The sequence below is a fragment of the Solea senegalensis genome, linkage group LG16, assembly GCF_019176455.1.
Source record: "Solea senegalensis isolate Sse05_10M linkage group LG16, IFAPA_SoseM_1, whole genome shotgun sequence".
NCBI classification, from domain to species: Eukaryota; Metazoa; Chordata; class Actinopteri; order Pleuronectiformes; family Soleidae; genus Solea; species Solea senegalensis.
The window spans coordinates 16,012,566-16,032,824 of NC_058036.1; the positions used below are offsets into that span (position 1 = coordinate 16,012,566).

Here is a 20,259-nt window from a genome sequence, read left to right on the forward strand (position 1 = left end):
TCTCTATCCCCACACACACACACGCGCTGTCTGGTTTCCATGGCTTCAGAGGACATTACATTGACATACATTTGTTTCCTAGAGACATACTCTAACCTTAACCATAACTTCTACTGACCTTACCCTAACCTCATCCTGACCATACAACATGTCTTCACCTGAAAATGTAATAATGTATGGGGACCTGCTTAATGTCCCCATAAGGAAGACAGGTCCCCATTATGTGAGTGTGTAAACACACTGCGGTCCCCACAACATGAAGAAGATAGCTCGGTTCCTCGGACGTCATATGATAAGGCTGGAGGCTGGAGCAGAGCCAGCAGGGCCCCCGTTTGGAGAGGAGGACCCATATCTCTGTCAGCGCCAGCAGCGCAGGGCCCCATTATCTCCACCAGGCAGGGGAGGCGTATCCTTTTCCCCCTCTGCACTCCCCACTCTCTCTCTGTCTCTCACCCATACACCAAGTCACTAGACTACAACCTGCTTCAGACGACGCCCATCATCCACAGCCCATGAGATTTGCAGCGAGAGCGGAGCCGCCACCTCCGTCGCGCGTCTTTCTCGCTCGAGAGGAATCCATTTGCGCTTTGTTATTGTCGGGCTGTGCGCGCAGGCTGCCCGCGGCATCACCTCACCATTAACAGTCAAGCGTGCCAGTCACTCAGAGGAGGAAGAAGGAGAAGAAGAAGAGGAGGAGAAGAGGGAGCAGGAGGAGGAGGAGGAGGAGAAGGAGGAGAGGAAGGGCTGGCAGAGAATTCCGGATTGACGCTGAGAAATAAACAAGAAGACACCCTGTTGGGAAAACATCTGCGGATCTGCAACTGAGTAAGTCGTGATTTTGTTGAGTTTGCGGCGGTTCTTTCCACCGTGGCCGACCTGCTTTCGGGTGATTTGTCCGGAGGCTGGATGTGCAGCAGCGGCGCAATATTTAAGCTTCCCAGCCCGCCAGCAACCTCCTCTGCATCTGACAGAGGAGGATGACTAATAAAAGAAAAGGAGAAAGAAAAGTCAAATATCGGTGGTGTCTCTTAAATGTTAATGTAAACAGTGCGTGGGTCGCTGCCTTATTAACGGCGCGAGGTTACAACCGGGGCTCATGGGAGGCGCAGCATCTTTCGAGGCACGATACTGTACGTGCACATCACAAAATAACAACCTCGCTCATGTCATGGCTGCGTTATTATGTCATGTCAACATCCTCTTTGCTGTGAAATGCCTACAGGGCCGCTTTTACTGTAGCACTGCACGAGTCTCCTGCAGCCAGGACGACAGGTGTAACACGTTAGCGCGAGCGCCTTTTGATCCATGCATCATGTAGAATCGATTATTAGGATGGCTCTGTTTTTTTTTTTTTGTTTGCCTTGGATGTTGAATTGCCCTGTGGCGCCAGTTGTGCACGGGCGAGAGGAGAAGAGAGTAACAGGGTGTTCTGTTCTGTTCTTGTGTTGTGATGTGAGCGGTGTGCTCCAACATGGCGCGCGTGAGCTGATGAACCTTGGCCATTACATACTCCTGTCTGGAATGTACACCGTGCGGCGCAGTGGTCAAGGCTGTGGACGGTATAGATTGAGGCTGTGCATCCGTGTCAGCCTGGGTTGCTTCTGCTCGGATGAATTTCAGTTCAGGTTGCCCCTAGTGATGGAGCCTCCATCCTCCCAGAATATCACATACAGCCTTTAGAGATGGCTCACCGATACTGATACCGATATCACAGCATCGATCTACTGATGCCAAACATACAGAGCAGAGATATTTGGTGCTTATGATTCATAGAAAACTATATTCTAAAGTTAGAATATCACACATCCACTCATCGCTTATAGGCTTGTGTTTAACGAGGCTTGTGTTTAACCAGCCAGACCAGGTGAGGTGAATTTACTGGTGACCAAACTCCTTCTAATCAGGTTCCTGAGAGAGAGAGAGAGAGAGAGAGGAGTGGTTTTCTCCAGGGGTCGTCACAGGAGCTGTTTCTATTTCCACCTCAGATGATGTGATTATGTTTGATCACAGCAGGTGTCGGCACCACCAGACAAAGAGCGTGTTTACGTTTGGTCGGGAACTCCATTGTCTCCCCCGTCCTAGGTTGCTGTCTCGCGAACCGATGACGACACCAGCAAGTGCACGGTGACGGCACCGAGTCCATAAACGGAACACACCCGTTACATTTCTGAGGGAATGTATAAGTGGGTTTTCCTCGGTGTGGACCGGACATCGAGGGGAAACCTGTTTGATTCCTGGAAAGGCTGAGGAAATAAATATGGCTTGTGACTTCTGTCATCGTCCACCTGTTGATATGCATGTTTGTTGAAATGAGCTGATTTAATAAGCTCTATTTTGAGGTATTGCTTGAGTCCCCGATCATATCCACTCCAATCAAGGGATGACTGCGTTTAGCTCCAGTGACTTTATTGTCACCTAATAAAAATACACTCAAAAACTCAGCGTGAAAGAAGGACACAGATGACTCAATGCACACTTTAAAAGCGTCGCTAAAGCTGATTAATGTGCACGTCGCCACAATAATGGCAAAAATGACACCACGTGGCCTTAAAGTCGGCTGTAGTAAGGATTTGTGAGAGGTAAAGCAACCACTGATGAGTCACCCTGTGAGTTAAGTGAGAAGATAAACAGAATGATCCAGTGGTGGTTGCTGGTCTTTGAAACAGGGGAAGCTTTTTGCAGGCCCAGCTGTTTGTTTATACATAAATACTTACATAAATTCTGCAAATGGACAACTAGAGCAGGGAGATGTGATAATAATGTAAAAGTGAAATGCTTTAATAGTGTTTTTATTTACTGTGTCAGTGTCAGAGCCTCGACTCCGAGAGAAGCCGAGCTTCCCTGGAAGTGACGCTTTTGCCGTGTTTGTCCAATCACCGAAAAAACCTATCCGGTGCCGTCGCATAGAGAACAGCTGAAGCTGAGCCTCGAGTGGTTTTAATGCGGAGGCTGCCACTGGTGTTTATGTGTCGGGTGACTGTCTCCTGTACTGGCAGACAGGCACTGGGATAGATCTGCTTTCACTCATTCAGAGAGAGGAGACGGGCCGGGGAACCGGAGCGTCAGTGAAAAATAAGGGGAAATGTGAATGAGTGACACTTTTTACTATACCGTCTATATCCAGAGTGCCCTTCAGTACGCCCTGAAGCCCGGGTCGTGCTCAAAGAAATCCCCAGTGAGTAGGACTGGCATAAAACCTGTTCGTACTGAGCAGCTCCTTGACGTGTAGGAGTGCTGCTAAAAAGAGCACACGCACTAACAGCTCCCGATAAACACACTTAAAAAGGTGGAGGACATCCAAGTGACATGACAGTGCTGCTGAGGCTCATTTGGCACAAATAATAATATGTTTAAAGGGGGGTTGCTGAAAAGGGCAGATCACTACAGAGTGTATAGACATCGTTTTACATGGACTTCACGCCCCTCTACAGCAGCCCGCGTGGACAAACTAGCCGGAGCGAGTGGAAGTGAACTACACACAAGAAGACAAATCATATCCTGTCTGGTTTGCAAAGGCCACTGTGGTTCCGTAACGAGCTTGGGAGAGGGAGGCCTGAGCAGAGGAGACGTCGCTAATTCTTACACAGTGGGCTTGTAGTTCAATGGGTTCCTCCTTAATCCATACCCCATCCCCATAGAAAATTATTTTGTGTGCTTCTGATTCTGCAATCAATTTCTTGTCATCTTTTCGGCTCACTGCACAATTTTACCATCACCATTCTCTACGGCATGACACAGCAGGAGGCAGATTTTAGAGGAAAAACAATACCCCCGACAACTCATTCCCGGCAGCAAAGACCAATAAAGTTAGTATTCAGCTGCTTGATATATAAAAAATTGATATTTCTCCTTTAGGAGTCAGTTGACACACCAAATAGACAGATATTGGCCAAATTCACATGATCGAATATCACAAAATAAAAAAAAAAATCCTTGAACCCCAAATCTGTCACTAAGCACCGGCAACACGCTGTAAAAGAAAGATATCTGTGACTTCTTTTTGAAAAATGGCAAATGGTAAATGCTTCAAACACAAATGTTTATGTAACAGATAAGGAGGAAGAAGTGTGAGATATTGGACTTGATCATGCTCACGTGTTACGTGGCATCGCCATGTCATTACCAAATGACAGCAGCCCTGATCTCACGGGCCCATATCCTGCTGCCTGAGTGATGGATATTCCTAATTACCCCGACTGACCGCGCTGTCATTAAGAAACCATTCATGCTGTGCCGATGGAATCGGATCAGTTTCCTCGCGGAAAATAAATGGCGTGCGTTGCAGAAGCCCCTCACGTTTACTGGCTTTTTGCGGAAGGACTGTAGAGCAGAGTGAAAGAGGAAGTGGAAGTCGATGCCTGCTCAGCAAGCACAGTGATAAGGAGTAACATCTGGGCTCTGTGGTGTGATATTATTAGATAACTCCACTCTGCCCTTTCGGTCTCTGTGTTTCTTTTCCCCTCTATCTATTAATTTCTGACTCCTCTTTTCCTCCTGCATAGTCTCCTCTTCTTTCTTTCTCCCCGAGTATCTCTCATTACAGCTCCCCGTCCAAGCTGCTATGTCATGACAGATAAAGCAATAGATGATTTGTTTGTGTGTGTGTGTTCTTTTTTCCCCCGTTCTCTTCCCAGCAGAGCTAGTCTTCAGATAAATTGTCATTTTCTTGTCCATACATCGTTTTTAATCCCAGAGGGAAATGTGCTGTGTGTTTGTGAGAGAGCGAGCTAGAGCTAGACAGAGAGAGAGAGAGAGAGAGAGAGACACACACTCCTCCCAAAACTCATGAGCTCACACTCATATGATGATCATCAGTGTTTTTGGAAAAAAAATAAATCAAATAGACTATTGATAAGCAGCCTTTTTTGGTCTGTAGATTATTGTGACCACCACACACACACACACACACACACACTCTGCATGAACTTCCAGTCGCAGGAGAAGAAGGAGATGGAATAGTCGAGATCATGAAAGCTGCAGCTAAACGATTATTTTCATAACCGATTCATCTGTGGATTATTTTCTTGATTAATCGATTAGCCGTTTGGTCCATTAAAATATCAGAGAAGCTTAAAAAAATGTTGATGGCGTGCGTCAAACCTGGACATAATGATGTTCTCAAAGGTCTTGTTTTGTCCACAAACCAAAATGATTCACTTTTAATGATTTCATGGTTCTCCACAGCGAAGAAATGAAGAAAATACTCACATTTATCTTGTTTTAATCGTGGAAAAAAAGCTGCGAACTGATCCATCCGTGATCAAAATAGTTTATTAATAATCGATTCATTGTTTCAGCTCTAGTTAACATACACCTGGGAAATGAAATAGACTTTTTTGCTTTGCGTGAGCCTCGTGAGAGCATTATAGTAAGTGAGGACTGGGATCTTGCTCCTATTTGTCCTAATGGTTCCTGTGTTAATGCCCGATGGCTGCTCCAATAATGCAAGTGCGCAGGCTTCCTATATCCGGAGTTTACTAGAGGCCACAACAGTGCTAAAGAGGCTGTATGGAATATACTATGGAAATGGTCTGTCTGTGTACATAAAAGCTGCTGTCAGCAGGTGATGTTGATGCTAATGCTGTAACGTTGCTTTTCCAGGTTCGCAGGATAACTCTAAAACGAATTCCAATACTTTAATCACTCAACATCCAGATTCCTAATGTGACGCTGGAGCCAGTTTGGGTTTACTTAAGACGATTTGCTGCTGTTGTCCATACTTCACCTCGGATTGGAGGCAGTAACCCTTCGACAAAGGCAGAGAGTCGCTCGGAGTTGCTCGTGTGTGTCAAAGAGGGAGGAGGTTGACCTTTTTCTCTGGAGCGGATTCAAGATTCAAGATTCCGCTCTTTTGTTGTGTGTGTGTTCTTGCCGTTAATCCAAGTGACAACCACAAGTGCAAAGTGCCCTGCATGTAAATTCAATTTCCTCATGGCTACGAGAAGCATACTCCAAAAATGTCCCTGTTCCTGGTTCCTGGTTATGTTTTTTTCCTTTATCTATAAAGCGACGCCTGAGAGTACTTTTGGATTTACTTGATTCAGATGAATAATTTAACACTTTACCGGGCAAATGACTATATTTGCTTCGCTTCCACGGACATCCAAAACCACGTTAGCGTAGATTAGTGCGAGATATCGTGAAATTTGACCAATCGGAAGAGGCCAAACTTCCAGAAGCCAAAAAGTACGGTCATCCACGGTATCATCTCAAGGTTGACCAATCTGTATTCTCCTTTTGGATTCTCTTTGTACCACAGATGGGCAAGGAACCATACTATGATGCCGTCATGGAACTTGATGCCATAAAATCAGTCTTAACTAACTGAAAAACGGATCAATTAGTGCCGAGAATCGTTGCAGCTCCACTTCTTTGTATGGCCATTGCTTACCCTCATTATCTGCTGACCAGAAGCCTCTAATATCTTGCCAATATCCCACGTTGTCTTTGCATTAACCTTTGCTCCTGGGCGCGGAGCTTTAAGGCCTTGATGCCATTCCCCGTGCCGTCTACAAGCTGAACTATGGCAACACGGGGATCAGTGAAATGCCACAAGAGCTGTAGACTCAGCATGCGTCCTCATAAAATTTAAAAAAAAAGGCAGAGATCGGGGCAGTGTAAAGGTTTAGTGTCGCAGAACTAATGAAGGGCGGGTGTGGCCAAGCGAAGAAGTGCAGGCATAAGGCGAATCGACGAGAAGGTATCCAGGGAGAAGAGACACGCGGCGAGGATGTCTCGGGCGCAGAGTCTTCCAGGGGGCAGAACAATCATTTTGGTAAATGTCCAAAACAACCAAACACTCTCGAGCGTATCCAAGCTGGCAACTTCTGACAGTCGGTCGGCATAGTGATGGGGAAATGCTAACCAACTTGTGACAATAATAGATTATTTTGTAGTAAAAAAAAATCTTGTACAAGGTATTATGTAGCTTTGGAGGAGATTTGTTATGTCCTGAAATAATCATCCGAGGTCAGAGGACTATAGACTTTTCATGTCTGTGTGTTAGGGTTACACTCGAAGGCTATTTATACACAGGAGGCGGAGAGTTTGAAAGATGTCGGCACGCACCAGGCGGAGAGCGATGATACCGCGTAGTGTATCAGTCTGTGATCTCACACTTTTGGAGCTCGACGGATGCTGAGAACTCCGCTCATGTCGTCGACAATGTCAGGTTATTTTGGCCTCCGTATTTTTATTTCGTTCTGGATGAACATTTCTTGCCCCGCCCGCCCATGCTGTGCTGCTGTATACACATAAATGCTCCCTGTTTTACATCTTCTGTTAATGAAGGCAAAACAGAGGCAAAATGACTTTTTTTTTGTGCTATAAATTGACACTGGACTAAATATGATGTCAGAACCGACTCGACCTTCTCACCAGTTTCACTTGTGCCATTATTTATTAGCGACCTCTGGGAAAGATGTTTTTTTTTTTACCCTCCTGATCCCTGGAAATACTAACATGTGACCTCAGCGGACGTCCGTCAGTTTTTATTGGGTTTGACACAGTTTCTGTTGTGGCTCTGATTGAAGGATGCAGAGAAGCTGTGCATGTGTGTGTGAGTGTGTGGCCCGGGAGTCGAAAAGAGAGGCAGGGAGGAGCATTGTTGTCCCGGTGCTCCTCTGGCCTGAAGGAAGGAAGCCGTGGAAGTGGGGAGTAGAGAGAAGGAGACACTCCAGTGCCACTCCAACAAAGCCAGTGTGAATGGGATTTGGGCCTAGTCTCCTTCGACAGAGTCTCTCACTTTTGACATGCAGGACACAGGTCATTCATCTCAAGGGTCATTTTCATCGTCATTGCTCTTCATGAAGAGGAGACGTTTTCCGAGACGACGCTGATTAGATTTTCTGAATGTTACCTGGATAATGCCATTCATAGTCCGATTACTCCTGCGTGTACATGTTTTTTAGTCATGCTGCAGTCAGACTTCTGCACCAGAATTTCCTCAGCGGCGGCGTAAAAACCCTCCCATCGCGCCGCTCACCGTTTGGTTTTAACGTGACGTAACGGTCAACGGGAAAGTCAGACCTACATGGCTAAGAAATGGTGTGGTTTTTTTTGTCTTCGACTGTCTCTCTGTTTCATCTTACATCTTTTTTACTTTGCAGCTGCACAATATCAGTGAAAAGGTTCCTCAACACCCGACTGAGCACAATTCCTTTTCAGATTGCAGCTATTAGAAGGTTATTAGATGAGCGGTGTTTGTGGGACCATTCGTGGCAGTTTATTTGTGAGCTTTTTCGGTGAAAACGCAGCTGACTTCAGGCAGCAACATTTGAGATGGAATTCACATTGTCCTCCTCAAATGTCTTTCAGTTTTTTTTTCCCTCCTCTGTCTCTTTAGATTCTGAATGGTTAGCAACAAGCCTCTTAACAGTTTTCAGTACAGCCTACGCTGTCCGGTTCGCAGACATTTTAATCAGGGCTCCTCCTTCACTAATCAGATGCATTTAAAGCACAGTAATTCATTTTCAAAGGATAGCCCCAGTGTCTCGAATTCCAGATTGTCGTGGTGTTAGTTTTAGACAATCCTGGATTAGCGGCGGGCGAGACCTGGTGTAATCTGCCACTACTGCTACGCGACGACACGCGGACAAATGGCCCGATGATCTGTCCTGCAGTCGCACGATGTGACTCATGCACAGAACAACATGACCTTCTCGCTCCCAGACTGTGCAGCGTAAATAGTGAACACACAAGTGGCATTTATGTCACAGCAAGGACAATATTTGGACAAAGTGTGCGTGTGATGCTATAATTATTCTGACAATTCAGTCCGAGGAAAACACATTGTTCACACCTTGGAAAGGAGTTTGAAACATCCTTCAACAAATACTCAGCAGGTTTTTTTATACATATATATATGTACATTTAGATCCATAGGCATTACGGTAATCACTTTGAGGGTATTTCAGTGCAGATAGAAAGTGTGTGTAAAGTGACTGCTGGTTGCCAGAAGACTGCGAACACAATGCTATTAGAAGAGGATGCTGGCGCACTGTGCGAGCCAGTTAATGTGTTCCTGGAAATGCTACAGGGGCGGCGCACTCTGCGGGGGGAATAGGGCCGGTCATTAGCTCGCTTCCCTGACTACTTATGCCATGCACCTGCTTTGACATGCTGTCAAAAACAACCAGTTAATGCGTGTGTCACTCAGCTATCGCCACTCACCCCGTCTGACTGTATTTTTTATCCATCATATTTCTGTGTCTCAGTGTGTCCGTGAGTGACTGCCTGCCGTCTGGACGCCTTCCATTCATGGCCACAAATGTAATTACAGTATAATGAACTATGCAGCAAAGATGCTTGTCTATGCGTCTGCTTTCCTTTCTCCCCGCGTGTCCATAATTTATGAGCGGCACCAGGACACACGACTAATGAGCCTTTAGCACAACTTTCACTTGTAGACAGAGGTTGCTCACTTGTGGCCGCGTGATATATCGCGATGAAGCAAATGTTCCATTGTAATTGTGGGCAATAAATGTATAATCGCACGTCGTATTTACTAAAGAAAACCAAACTCATTTGGTTAATGGTGTGTGGCAAATGTGTAGCTGGAATTATAAACAAACACTGTGAAGGTCTAGTGTATTAATTAGCCCGAACAGATGTGCATCTTGTTATCGGAGGGGGTTGGGAGGAGTTGATCATTGGGATTTTTCAGATATGACAATGAAATGAAATGACCTTTGTTGTCGTTATACAATTTTTGATTTGCAATATTATTCATTAATAGTAAGTCAAACCTCAGTTGAGTATTTACAAATGTCTAACCATGAGATTCTATTAAAATATGAAGCAAGGATGAGAACGTAAAGTTGGGGGGCGGGATTAACTGTTCATGAGTGGTGTTTTCTGCAGCATTTCAAAGTCAAAGTCTCTGTTAATATAGACGAATCTCCATCCATATAGTTTAAAATATAAAGGTGTTTATCATGCAAAATTAATATATTACACACAAAAAAAGTCATTATAACTTGATTGTCATGGCCAAGAAAGCTGGTGGTGTCTTATGTCAATGTTGTCTTGTGGTTCCTGTTTTATTTTGAAATTTCTCTCTCCTCTCGTTCCAGGTGACTTGCCCCTTCCCCTTGTGTTTTCCCACCAGTCTGATTGTCTGCCCCGCCCTGATTGTTTCCACCTGTTCCCCATTACCGTGTGTATATTATGGTCTGCGCTTGCCTTTGTCTGTTGCCAGTTTGTCTCGTCTTGTGAACCAGCGAAACGCCTGTGTCTTGTCAGGAATGCTCAGTATTTTCTCCATGCCGCTGTCTCGTTGGGTTTTTGTACTTTTGTTTGCTACTGAGTGGTTTTGTTTGTTAGCTTTAGCTGTTTTTGGTCAGTTTTACCCTCAAAAGAGTGGTGTTAGCTTTAGCCAATTTTTGTAGTTTTCCCCTCTTCTGAGTTTCTTTTTGTTGCACTTTTTTTCATGTTTGTTTATTTTTTTCAGTTGGGTCCTTGTCCCGGTGTGACATTGATATTAAGTGTTTGAGACCTCTGATTTGAAACCATTAACAGCTAAGCGTAAAGCCTGAGTTAAGTGTGCCGTACAACATAGTGCAGACTTTCACACAATTTGCTCATTTTCATTCTTTGACTTGAAAATGATTTAATTGTTCAGCCCCCACTGGAATTATGTTCTCAGCTACCGTATATCATTTTATTTGCTTCTTACTAAAGCTCAACACGGCTATTTGTGAATGAATAATGTGTTTTGATGAAGCGTGAATTTTGCTGTATACCTCGCATCATCATTGAGCCATTTTTCACTGCTCATGTAATTTGACTTCAATGGTGCAGTGTGTAAAATGTACGACTCGTTTAGTCCGTAAAAACGTTGGAAATTATTATTTTCTCCGTCTTGTCCAAAATTATTCAGTTTAATGATTTCTTTTTGTTGTTTTTTTTAGTTTCATGATTTTCACTTTTAAGAAGCTGAAAAATCCCAAAGCTTTTTTTTAATTATTGAAAAAAACACTCATGATTCATCAATAATCAAAATGGTTGTTTTATTCAGTAATCAAATAATAATCGAATGAGCGTCGCAGCTCCACTAAACATCTTTAGTTTTGGAAGCGAATGACGAGGGGAGGAATATTCACTCCTTCACCTGCTAAAATGATAAATGCTGCTAAATTCTGCATCTTTTTAAAAGAATGACATGCAGCTCTCTCCATCTGGGCCTCTGCTCTCCTGTCAGCTGTGGCTGAGATCTCTCTCTCTTGCGCTCATGCTCACAGTGACCTTTCCCGGGTCAGCATGGTGAGTCATTTAATAAGAAGCGAATCCTGCCAGTACTTCCAGTCTCTAATGAACTGAGCCAGAGGAGCTCCCAGATGCTCGGTTAACTATGACTGCTCTGTTTCCACTATGACCTGAGGGATGGGAAGGGGAGAGGATTTAGTCAGAGAGTAGGCCTAAAAACTCAGTCACAACAAAAACAGGAATAATTCTAGTTGCTTTATTAGTAAGATGTGATTTGTTTTAGTTGTTTTTTTTTTGCTGGCTCAGTGAGAAAACGAGAACCAATCTGCCTCTGTGTACAATACATGTGCTTATGCAAGAACTCGGTGGTTAGATCAGATGATTTTGGTTTCACATTTTCTCTAAAGGGCTTCCATGTGACGGTGACGTGAGAGCATTGTGGTGTGTGCGTGCTGAAAAAAAGTGTGCACATGAACCCTGCATGTCACAGAATGTCCTAATAGAATCCTGAGGTCTTACAGCTCGAGAGATTGGATGGTAAAATAACAAACATTAAAGAAAATGTTGTGGGTTTTTCCTTTTTTTTAGCGCTTTTTGCCCCTGCGTGACTTCTTTTGTGGGAACAGAAAGTGTAGCAACCGCACCAGCCCTACAGCAAGCATGAGATAGCGGACATGTGGGCTTTTCTCCCAATTTATTTTTGATCGAGATCAGTGAGAAATGATGCAAGCGCAATGCTAACCAGGGGACAGTTGGGTTTCTGGCCACTCATCAGAGGGAATGACACAAGCGCAACACATTTCATTGGCACTGGAGAAGTGTAGGTGGAGTGATGATGTAGACTTGTTGTGTCAGAGTTTGGTTTGGAGCGGCGCAGAGAAATGAGGAGACCATATGTGTTGTGTGATACAGTTTCACTTTGGGCTGGAAAAGGCTCCGCGCGGCATGTTTTTAGAGACTCACAAAAGCGCTGTAGATCAGAATCAGATGTCCTCTTCTTTTCTTGGCCTTGAGTGTGTGTCGGTTTTTCACAAAGACGTAACCATGAAGTGTCTTTATTTTCGGGGGTCAGATTGCTCCGCGCAAACGTAATACATTTGTTTAAGATGTACATTTGTGATATTATATTAGAATTTCACCTCTAGTAATGCTCTGTTTTTCCTGTATCCAGTTAGCACCTGATCATTTGGTCTGTCAAAGGAAATGGTGGGAAAAGTGGATGTGACGCTTTATTCACTACGTCTACAAAGATTTCAATCCAAGGAAAGCAGATGATATCTGTAAATCATAAAATGGAGTTATAATAATTACATATATAACAATATACACATATGTATAATATACGATTATATTGTGAAACAAAATGCTACCAAAATAAAACGTCTTTGTTCGCACTACTCGTGAAATAGTGATGCTGGTATGGCAAATCTTCAGTTAAGTATCAGTATTTGGTGCCGGTACACTGATAATTGTATCTTAAAAGTCGACTTTTACATAATTTGAAACTTATTGTAGTTTCAAATTTTGTCCGACCTCTAAGCACAATTCCTTATATCCCTAAATATTTGATCAGATTTGTCTTAAAAGCATGTTAGTGCGCACACTGGCATAGTAATCAGAGAGATAATTGCCCTTTGTCACATGACAAGTCTCACGAGTGATGGGAAAAGGTCACTTACTGACACGCTGCAGGATGATGCAGGGTCTGTGTACAACTTAGAACACATGCGTCTAATAAAAGAGACTCCTTATGCACCATGTACGTGAAAAATAAATATGTTCATTATGACGTTTGATATCATCAGAACTCACAATGGACTTTCTACTTGGACCAGATCATGTCTGTCCTGGCTGACCTGTCCTGGATCTCTGATTTTTTTTTTTTTGTCGGGAGCATAATATAAGTGAAAGCTTTGTCCCCGACGAGCTAAAGTTGCCCGTCCTTCCCTTCTGGCCTCAGCTCTGCTTCCGTCCATCCTCCATCCTGGAGCCCCAGTCTGGAACCTATTAGAGCAGGAATCTCCAGCAGCGCCCCTGCTAGTGCATTAGCATGCCTTCAGTGACAGGAAAGAGACGCTGATTTAGTGCAAACAAACAGACATTTAACCCTCAGTCACTGGGAAGTCATGGCTGGTGAATGAAGGCTTCATTTAAGGCGAGTTGTCCGTCACTGTGTGTAACGTCTCTGGTGTTGCTGGTCATGGAACTCTCTCTGTTTTCTCTCTCTCGCTCTCCTTCAGGATGGCTGAGGTGTCACAAGAGGAAAGACTCCAGGCCATTGCTGTAAGTTATTTCTATATACTCTGCTCTACTCCATGTACACTATGTACACACACACGCATACATTTGCTGAGTGCACATCAGGACGAGCTACTCGCTGGACAGACAAATCGTCGGCGCTTGTCAGGACCTGACTGCCAAGTCGTAATGATCCAACCTTTTAGATCCCATCTTCCCCATTAGTGGACGTCTAAAGCTAATGCAGCGGCCGCAGCTCGATGTAAGCTTGTCCTTGTGACGGTGGATGTCTTTCCCTTTCCGCCTGCATCAAGGACATTTCTGGGCTTGTGGCTATAAATATAACTCTTCACGGACCTGCATGTGCACATTTTCCTAAATTAATGTTTAATTGAATATTCACGGACAATCCGTAACCGATAAGAACCGCTCTTTCTTTCTGTCATTGCATTCTCGCTTGCATCACTTAGACTTGCAGTCACTGCATTCATACATTAATAAGCACGGCCATTAAATGTTATGGGATGGGTTATGATCCAAATGCTTTGATGCTTATATGGCCAACGAGAGATTCCATTTTCATTTATGTGATTAACGCCCGTGCCCACTTTTATAAATAGCAACAGCACTGGGAAAAGAATCGTCTTGGTATTGCTGTGTCATCATGTACAGTATATATGTGTGTTTATGTGACGGTAACAGGAGAAAAGGAAGAAGCAGACAGAGATTGAAAACAAGAGGAGGCAGCTGGATGATGACCGAAGGCAGCTCCAGCATCTCAAGGTACAAACGGACAGACGCGCTTCCTCGCGCACTCGTATTCTCTACCGTCAAATGTGAGAGTGCTTTAGTTTGGATTTTTGTTGGTGGTTGATTTTGCTGCAGTGAAAGCAGGAAGTGAAGTTGTGAGGCTCTTCCATACGGTGCAAATTCACTGTACTCCGACGATCAATAAGAGGCGGTTAAAACCCTATATGACTATACCATTTAAAAGTCTTACCTCACTGTCAGCTGATGGGTTTTTCAGCATTCGTTTTCAGGCTCGTTTTGTGTAATTCACTTTCGGAATTTGGCAAACCCCCAACGCCGTATCAAAAAAGCATTAGTGCTCATTGGGGAAGAAGAACTGCCAACTTATCCAGACCAATCAATGACGTTACGCTGTAACTCACTCAGTCCTGGATATTTACAGATGTATCGCCGGACCCGTTTGAGCCAAAAATAGGTGTTCTCGCGGGTTTGACACCGGAGAAATTGCTTTGTCTTGGGCTGCAATTGCCACGGAGCCCGACATGCACTCCGAGCTTCACTTCCTGCCTTCCAGTGCACCAGCACCTCCTGTTGCTTTTATGCATTTACGTTCTCACTTGTTGGCCGTGAACACATGTTTCCAGTTGATCTGTTATTTCCACCTCAGGTATAGGCAGAAGTTGACATCAGTCAAAAGCAGTTCCAGGAAAGAAATCCAATGAATGAAAAACAAATTGGCACGTTTCTCGTATCTCAGAGCTTCACTTTAATTCACAAAATCTCACTGCATTGAATCACTAAGGAACAACAACAACAACAGTGTGACAGAATTCCAGATTAACTTGTGTTTTGTTTTGACTGGATTCTTCACGGAGGCACTTGTTGCACACACACACACAGTGTGAATGGTAAAATAAGTTGCTTTTTTTGGCTCATTTCATTCTCAATACTGCTTATCTGCTGCTTGAAAAGTCAGTCTATCCCACTGCTGTAGGGGAAAAACACATTCCTAGGCCTCCTTTTCCTTGTGGCTCAGCAAATCATAAAGCAACAGCAGCGTCGGTTTCACTTCATCTTAGATGCAATTTCACCGCTGGAGTAACCCGTGTTGTCTTTGTGTGAGATCTTTTATTAATCATGGCCCCTAAAGATTCTCTGTGAACTAGCAAAATCGTTGCCAAACTCAGCATTGTTTTCAGCCTACTGGAGCCGTTACCCTGATAAGATTAGTGGAGTTCTAAATAGAGTTCCCGCATGGTGCAGCCTGAAGTATTAGAAGCCTCTCTATAACCTTTATCTGAACTGGAAACGGGCTGTTGCTCAGTCACATGTTTTTCGGGAATCGAGCTCCCCCGCGCTAACATAGACGTTCTTTTTAAAAACGTCAGCCCAACACGGTGAGGTACTCCCTAACTGCTGCTGTGATGGAATGTTCAGCGCAGACAGCAGATAACACCGGCAGCCCCCTCCACATGCTGTTTATCCGCATACATACACTTACAAAACACACACTCATTATATCAGCTCCAAGGTGTATAGGCTATTTCAGCCCCTGACAGTTCGGCAGGTCACAGATAAAAGCAACGGTTGGGCACGCGCTCCGTGTGCCGACAAGTGTGCATTTGTGGTTAAAGGGTTTGGGAGCTGTGCCGCTGCCCTTGCGTGCTCCCGCTTTTCACTTTTTGTCTTTTTATATAGCGAACCTTTGTCGATGTGCGCCTGTACGCGAGTGTGACCGCTTTTGTGTGTGTCGCTTCATAAAAGAACACAAAAGCCTCAGGACAATGCAGAGGGCTTTGGCAGAGGAAACAGATTTTTGTCCCACTCCCACCAACAGGAAACGGCTCTTACACCCACCGCACCCCGCGTTTTCGTCTCGCACGCACGCACACACACACGCACATACTGAGACATATACACATGGGGAAGTGTAATCGTGCTACACAGGAGTATTATGAGGTCCTTTGTGCAAACCACAGCAAGAATTCCTTCTTCAGAGGCAGCATTCATGTGGTAAAGCCCACAAATGTCGCCTTTGACACTCCTCATGTGTTTTTTCAATGGTGTACCTGCCTCACCGCTAATACACCATCATACGTACACGTGACACGATGTCGAGATGAGGTAATAATAACACAATGCTGTTAACACGGAAAGCATTAGCAAGGGGGTCTGTTTTTAATTAGCAAACCATGGCAGATATGATTATGCAAGCAGTCCCTGCAATTAAAACCTCGGCATGGCAGCATGTCGTCGAAATCTAACAACTCACAGCTTATTATGTGACGATTAAAGGAAGCTTTGTATTACTAGAATAGGGGTAGTGTTTTTGAAAAAGGGGAGAAATAGCTCCATTCGTGTAAACAGTGTCCGCCATCTTTGCAAACAGTTACGCTAACAGGACCAAGTAGTTCCTGTTAGCGTAACTATTAGCAAGGAACAGGAACAGTGTCACTTGGTCCTGTTAGCGTAACTGTTAGCGACATTTTACATTCTGGGAATGAGGTCCCGCCCCCTACGAGTGGGTCTGAAAAGTGCGGAATTGTCACTGGTGGGCACGTACCAAAAAAAAAAATATTTCTTGACTCAGGGGAAACTGAGGTTGGGAAGCACAATTTTTTAAAAACACCTATTCTAGTAATACAAAGCTACAAAGTACTCCTTTAATGCTCCAGAATGAAAATACGGCAGCTGCCATTGACATGTTTTCACAGTGTTGTCAAAGGAATAGTTGGTTTCTTAATAGTTAGATAAGAATAATGATTTGGGGGTTTGTAGTGTGAAATTCCAACTCTAAATCTCATATTTATCTCTTGAAGTCACTCGTACGAACCCCCAAAGTGTAAAAACAACATGTTAACACCCCTCGGACAGCTGTACGAGCTCATTCTTAAAACTTCTCTGGGGCCGTTGCTGGTGATGTTTACCCTACAGAAATAGAAAAAAGCAAATAAGCATAAAACGTTGACTAATGCAGTACAGGAAAAAAAAACCCAACAATGTTCCTGTCCTCACAGCTGTTCTGTCAATTCTGTGCATGTGTGTGTGCGTGAGAGAGTTCCGCCCTTTGTCTGCTACGTTAGCAGCTTTTACTCCCAAGAACAATGGAGAGAGAGAAAGAGCGACACAGCTTCAGCGCTCCAGCTTTACGACCGTCTGAGCTGACGTGTGTGTGTGTGTGTGCATTAGTGATGTTGGGCATCAGGACAGTAAGGTGTGGCAAGAGAGCGAGCAAGACTGAAAGAAAGTAAGTGAGTGAGTGAGAGAGCGGTGGCGAGGGGAGGGGAGTGGGGTTAGATTCAGTCCCCTGGAGACCACGCAGGGCTGGGGTATGGAGAGTGTTGAATTACACTGTGTGTAAGTATGTGCTTTAAAGCTCTGTGCAGCTGGGTGTCTCGAGCCCAGAATTCCTTCATGATGAAAGTGAAAGAGTTAAAACAGAACAACTGGCAACTTTCACAGATAGAAACACGATAAACATAGAGAGATTGGGGAGGGGGCACGCCATGACATTCACAACCCAACTGGAGTTTGTGAACTTCGTAGTGGACAGAGATGCAACGCAGCGAGAGAGGAAGGGGTGGGGTTCGAGTCCGAGAGGGGAAAAAAAAAAAAGGTTGTGTTTTTTTTTCAATAGAAATTCTTGTTGCATCACCAGAGAGGAATTCACGTCAAGCACAGGTCCACATTTGCAGGGAAAGTCGTGAAAACAAGAGCTTTTTTTTTATATTTCCCATGCACTTTTATTCCATACGGGTTGTCTTTCACAGCTGCACTGTTATATTTACCTAAAGCACGCCAGTTATTTGCTTTGATATTAGCTTTATCTACAGGAGGGAATGTGGACGGGGAGTCATAATACAGATACAGGGCTGTTAGGGAATTGATAAATGAAATAAACATTGAAAAAAAGAGAGAAGGAAGTAATAATCCACCATATGTTCATTTTATTCCCTTTGTTTCTGCAGTAATCATTTAAAAAAAGATAACCTTTAAAATCCATTCATCCGTTAGTTTTCAAGCTCCAGGAAGTGTTTGACGCGGTTTACGGTTGGAACTAGTTTGTGTTTATCTTTCAGATTCTCGTGTTGATTTCAAATCCCCTGCTAAATTAAGTACAATATATCTTATTTTGGCTTCTTTTCTTTTTTTTTTCTTTTCTGTTTAGTGCCAGATGCCTTCATACTCTGGCTGGCTGCCATAGTCCACTTGGCAACACAGCGTTGGCAATAGTCGGTGTGTGAATGTGTGTGTTTGTGCAACAGAAACGCTGAGAGGCAGCAGCCTGTGAATGTGAATGTGCTTGATTTTTGCTGTAGATTATCTGTCGTTCTTTGTCACTAAGCTCTTCTGAAGGAGCATTCGGCGAGATCGCACACACACACGTTTATACTAAACCAACTGAAATCTCAGGATCAGCTGCAGTCAAATGAAAAGTGAAAAAAAACAACGACGTCAACATTTATATTGCTGTGTCCACTTTTCAGTCAAAGTCGCTGAGAGAGCGCTGGTTGTTAGATGGAGCTCCAGCGGAGGAGGAGACTCAGAAGCGCCTGCACGAGGACGAGGTGAAGACCAAACTTCTGGAGCAGGTCATCCTCAGGTCAGCATCTTTAAATCTTCTCCAGTGCACAACAGGTGAAGCGTGTAAAACATGGATGTGATTGGTAACTCTGTTGACCTGCAGCCATGTTCAGGAAACAGGGATGTTTTTGATGTCATGTGACGTGTCATCCTTAGAAATGTTAAAGAATATCTGAACAGTGTTTGTACATTTGAATGGTGAGTTTCAATAGAAATAGAAAGGGCAGAAATTGTTGTAACGGCTTTTTGATAAACACAGGTATTAAAACAAAAACAAAACAAGTGTATTATTTGTGCACTTACAAATTGAAAATGTGTGTGTATGGGTGTGTTTCTGAGCCAGGCTGGAGCGAGAGATCGAAGAACTGGAGACAGACGAGCCAGCAAGTAAGGGCGTGGCCAAAGAAAATGGAGGTAAGTTTTCATTATCCATGGCAACATATGATCACATTAGAAACCATGGCAACACAGCCTGTCCAAAAAGAAAAAGTGAGCCAAATAATGGCCTCTTCACTGGCTTTATTAAATTGTCTCTCTCTGCCGGAGGCCATTAAAACAATATTGTCTTTCTTTCTTTCTTTCTTTCTCTCTCTCTCCTACTTAACCCTGACCACCCTCTTTCCCCCTGCACTCTCCCACCCCTCTCAACGGTGCTCTGGTGCTCCCTGTAGGTGAAAATGGAGTAGTGCAGACCTCTGGTCAGACCCCCAAGAGAGAGGTGACCGGCATTGAGGCCAAACTGCTGGGTCCCAGTCCTGACCAGGCTAGCGCAGACAACCCTGTCACTCTGGTGTTCATGGGCTACAAGACCGTGGACGAGGAGCAGGAGACCGGCACGGCGCTGGGAATGGAAGGCGTGGACGGCAACGTGAAGGCTGAGTTTGTTGTGATCGAGGACGGGGAGGGGAAAGCAGGGGGCGAGGCCGCCACAGAAGAGCAGGCCCCGCCCAACGGGAGCATGGCCGAGAAGGAGAAGGCCAACGGAGGTGGTGAGGAGGGGGAGAAGGAAAAGGAGAAGAAACAGACCTGCAAGTGCTGCACGGTCATGTGAGCTGCCTGTGTGTGTGTGTGTGTGTGTGTCTGTGGATGAGTGCACACCTGCGTCTGTGCAGCTGTGTGTGTGCCATTTTATGTGACTGTGTTTGGAGATGTGTGTAGCTTCGCCTGTGTGTGTGTGTGTGTGTGTGCGCGCGTGTGTGTGTCAGGACTGGAAAAAACAAACAAACAAACAAAACAAAAAACAGAAGTACACAGCCAACATACCAACAATGAGAGCAGCGTGAGGCAACGTGCGCTCCAGCGACAACAAGAACCACAAAGACTCATAAGTACACTTTACTCTGTATACTTTCTCTGATATGTATTTGACTTTTGATTTCTATTGATATTTTTCTATTTTTCTGTCTTGACATTTATATTGTATTCAGTATGTATATCTTTATTATGGAACTGTGTACTGTAAGTTCATTGTTATTGTGGGGG

At 44.3% G+C, this 20,259-nt stretch overlaps 1 protein-coding gene across 1 annotated transcript; it reads left to right on the forward strand.

The window, feature by feature from the left end:
* Positions 1-354: 354 nt before the first annotated feature.
* Positions 355-19,896, forward strand: palm1b (paralemmin 1b). The gene is made up of 6 exons (XM_044047568.1): positions 355-825; positions 13,446-13,488; positions 14,146-14,226; positions 18,681-18,796; positions 19,121-19,191; positions 19,449-19,896. The coding sequence occupies exons 2-6, from the start codon at positions 13,447-13,449 to the stop codon at positions 19,826-19,828; spliced, it is 690 nt and encodes a 229-aa protein (XP_043903503.1). The 5' UTR covers positions 355-825; position 13,446; the 3' UTR covers positions 19,829-19,896.
* The last annotated feature ends 363 nt before the right edge of the window (positions 19,897-20,259 follow it).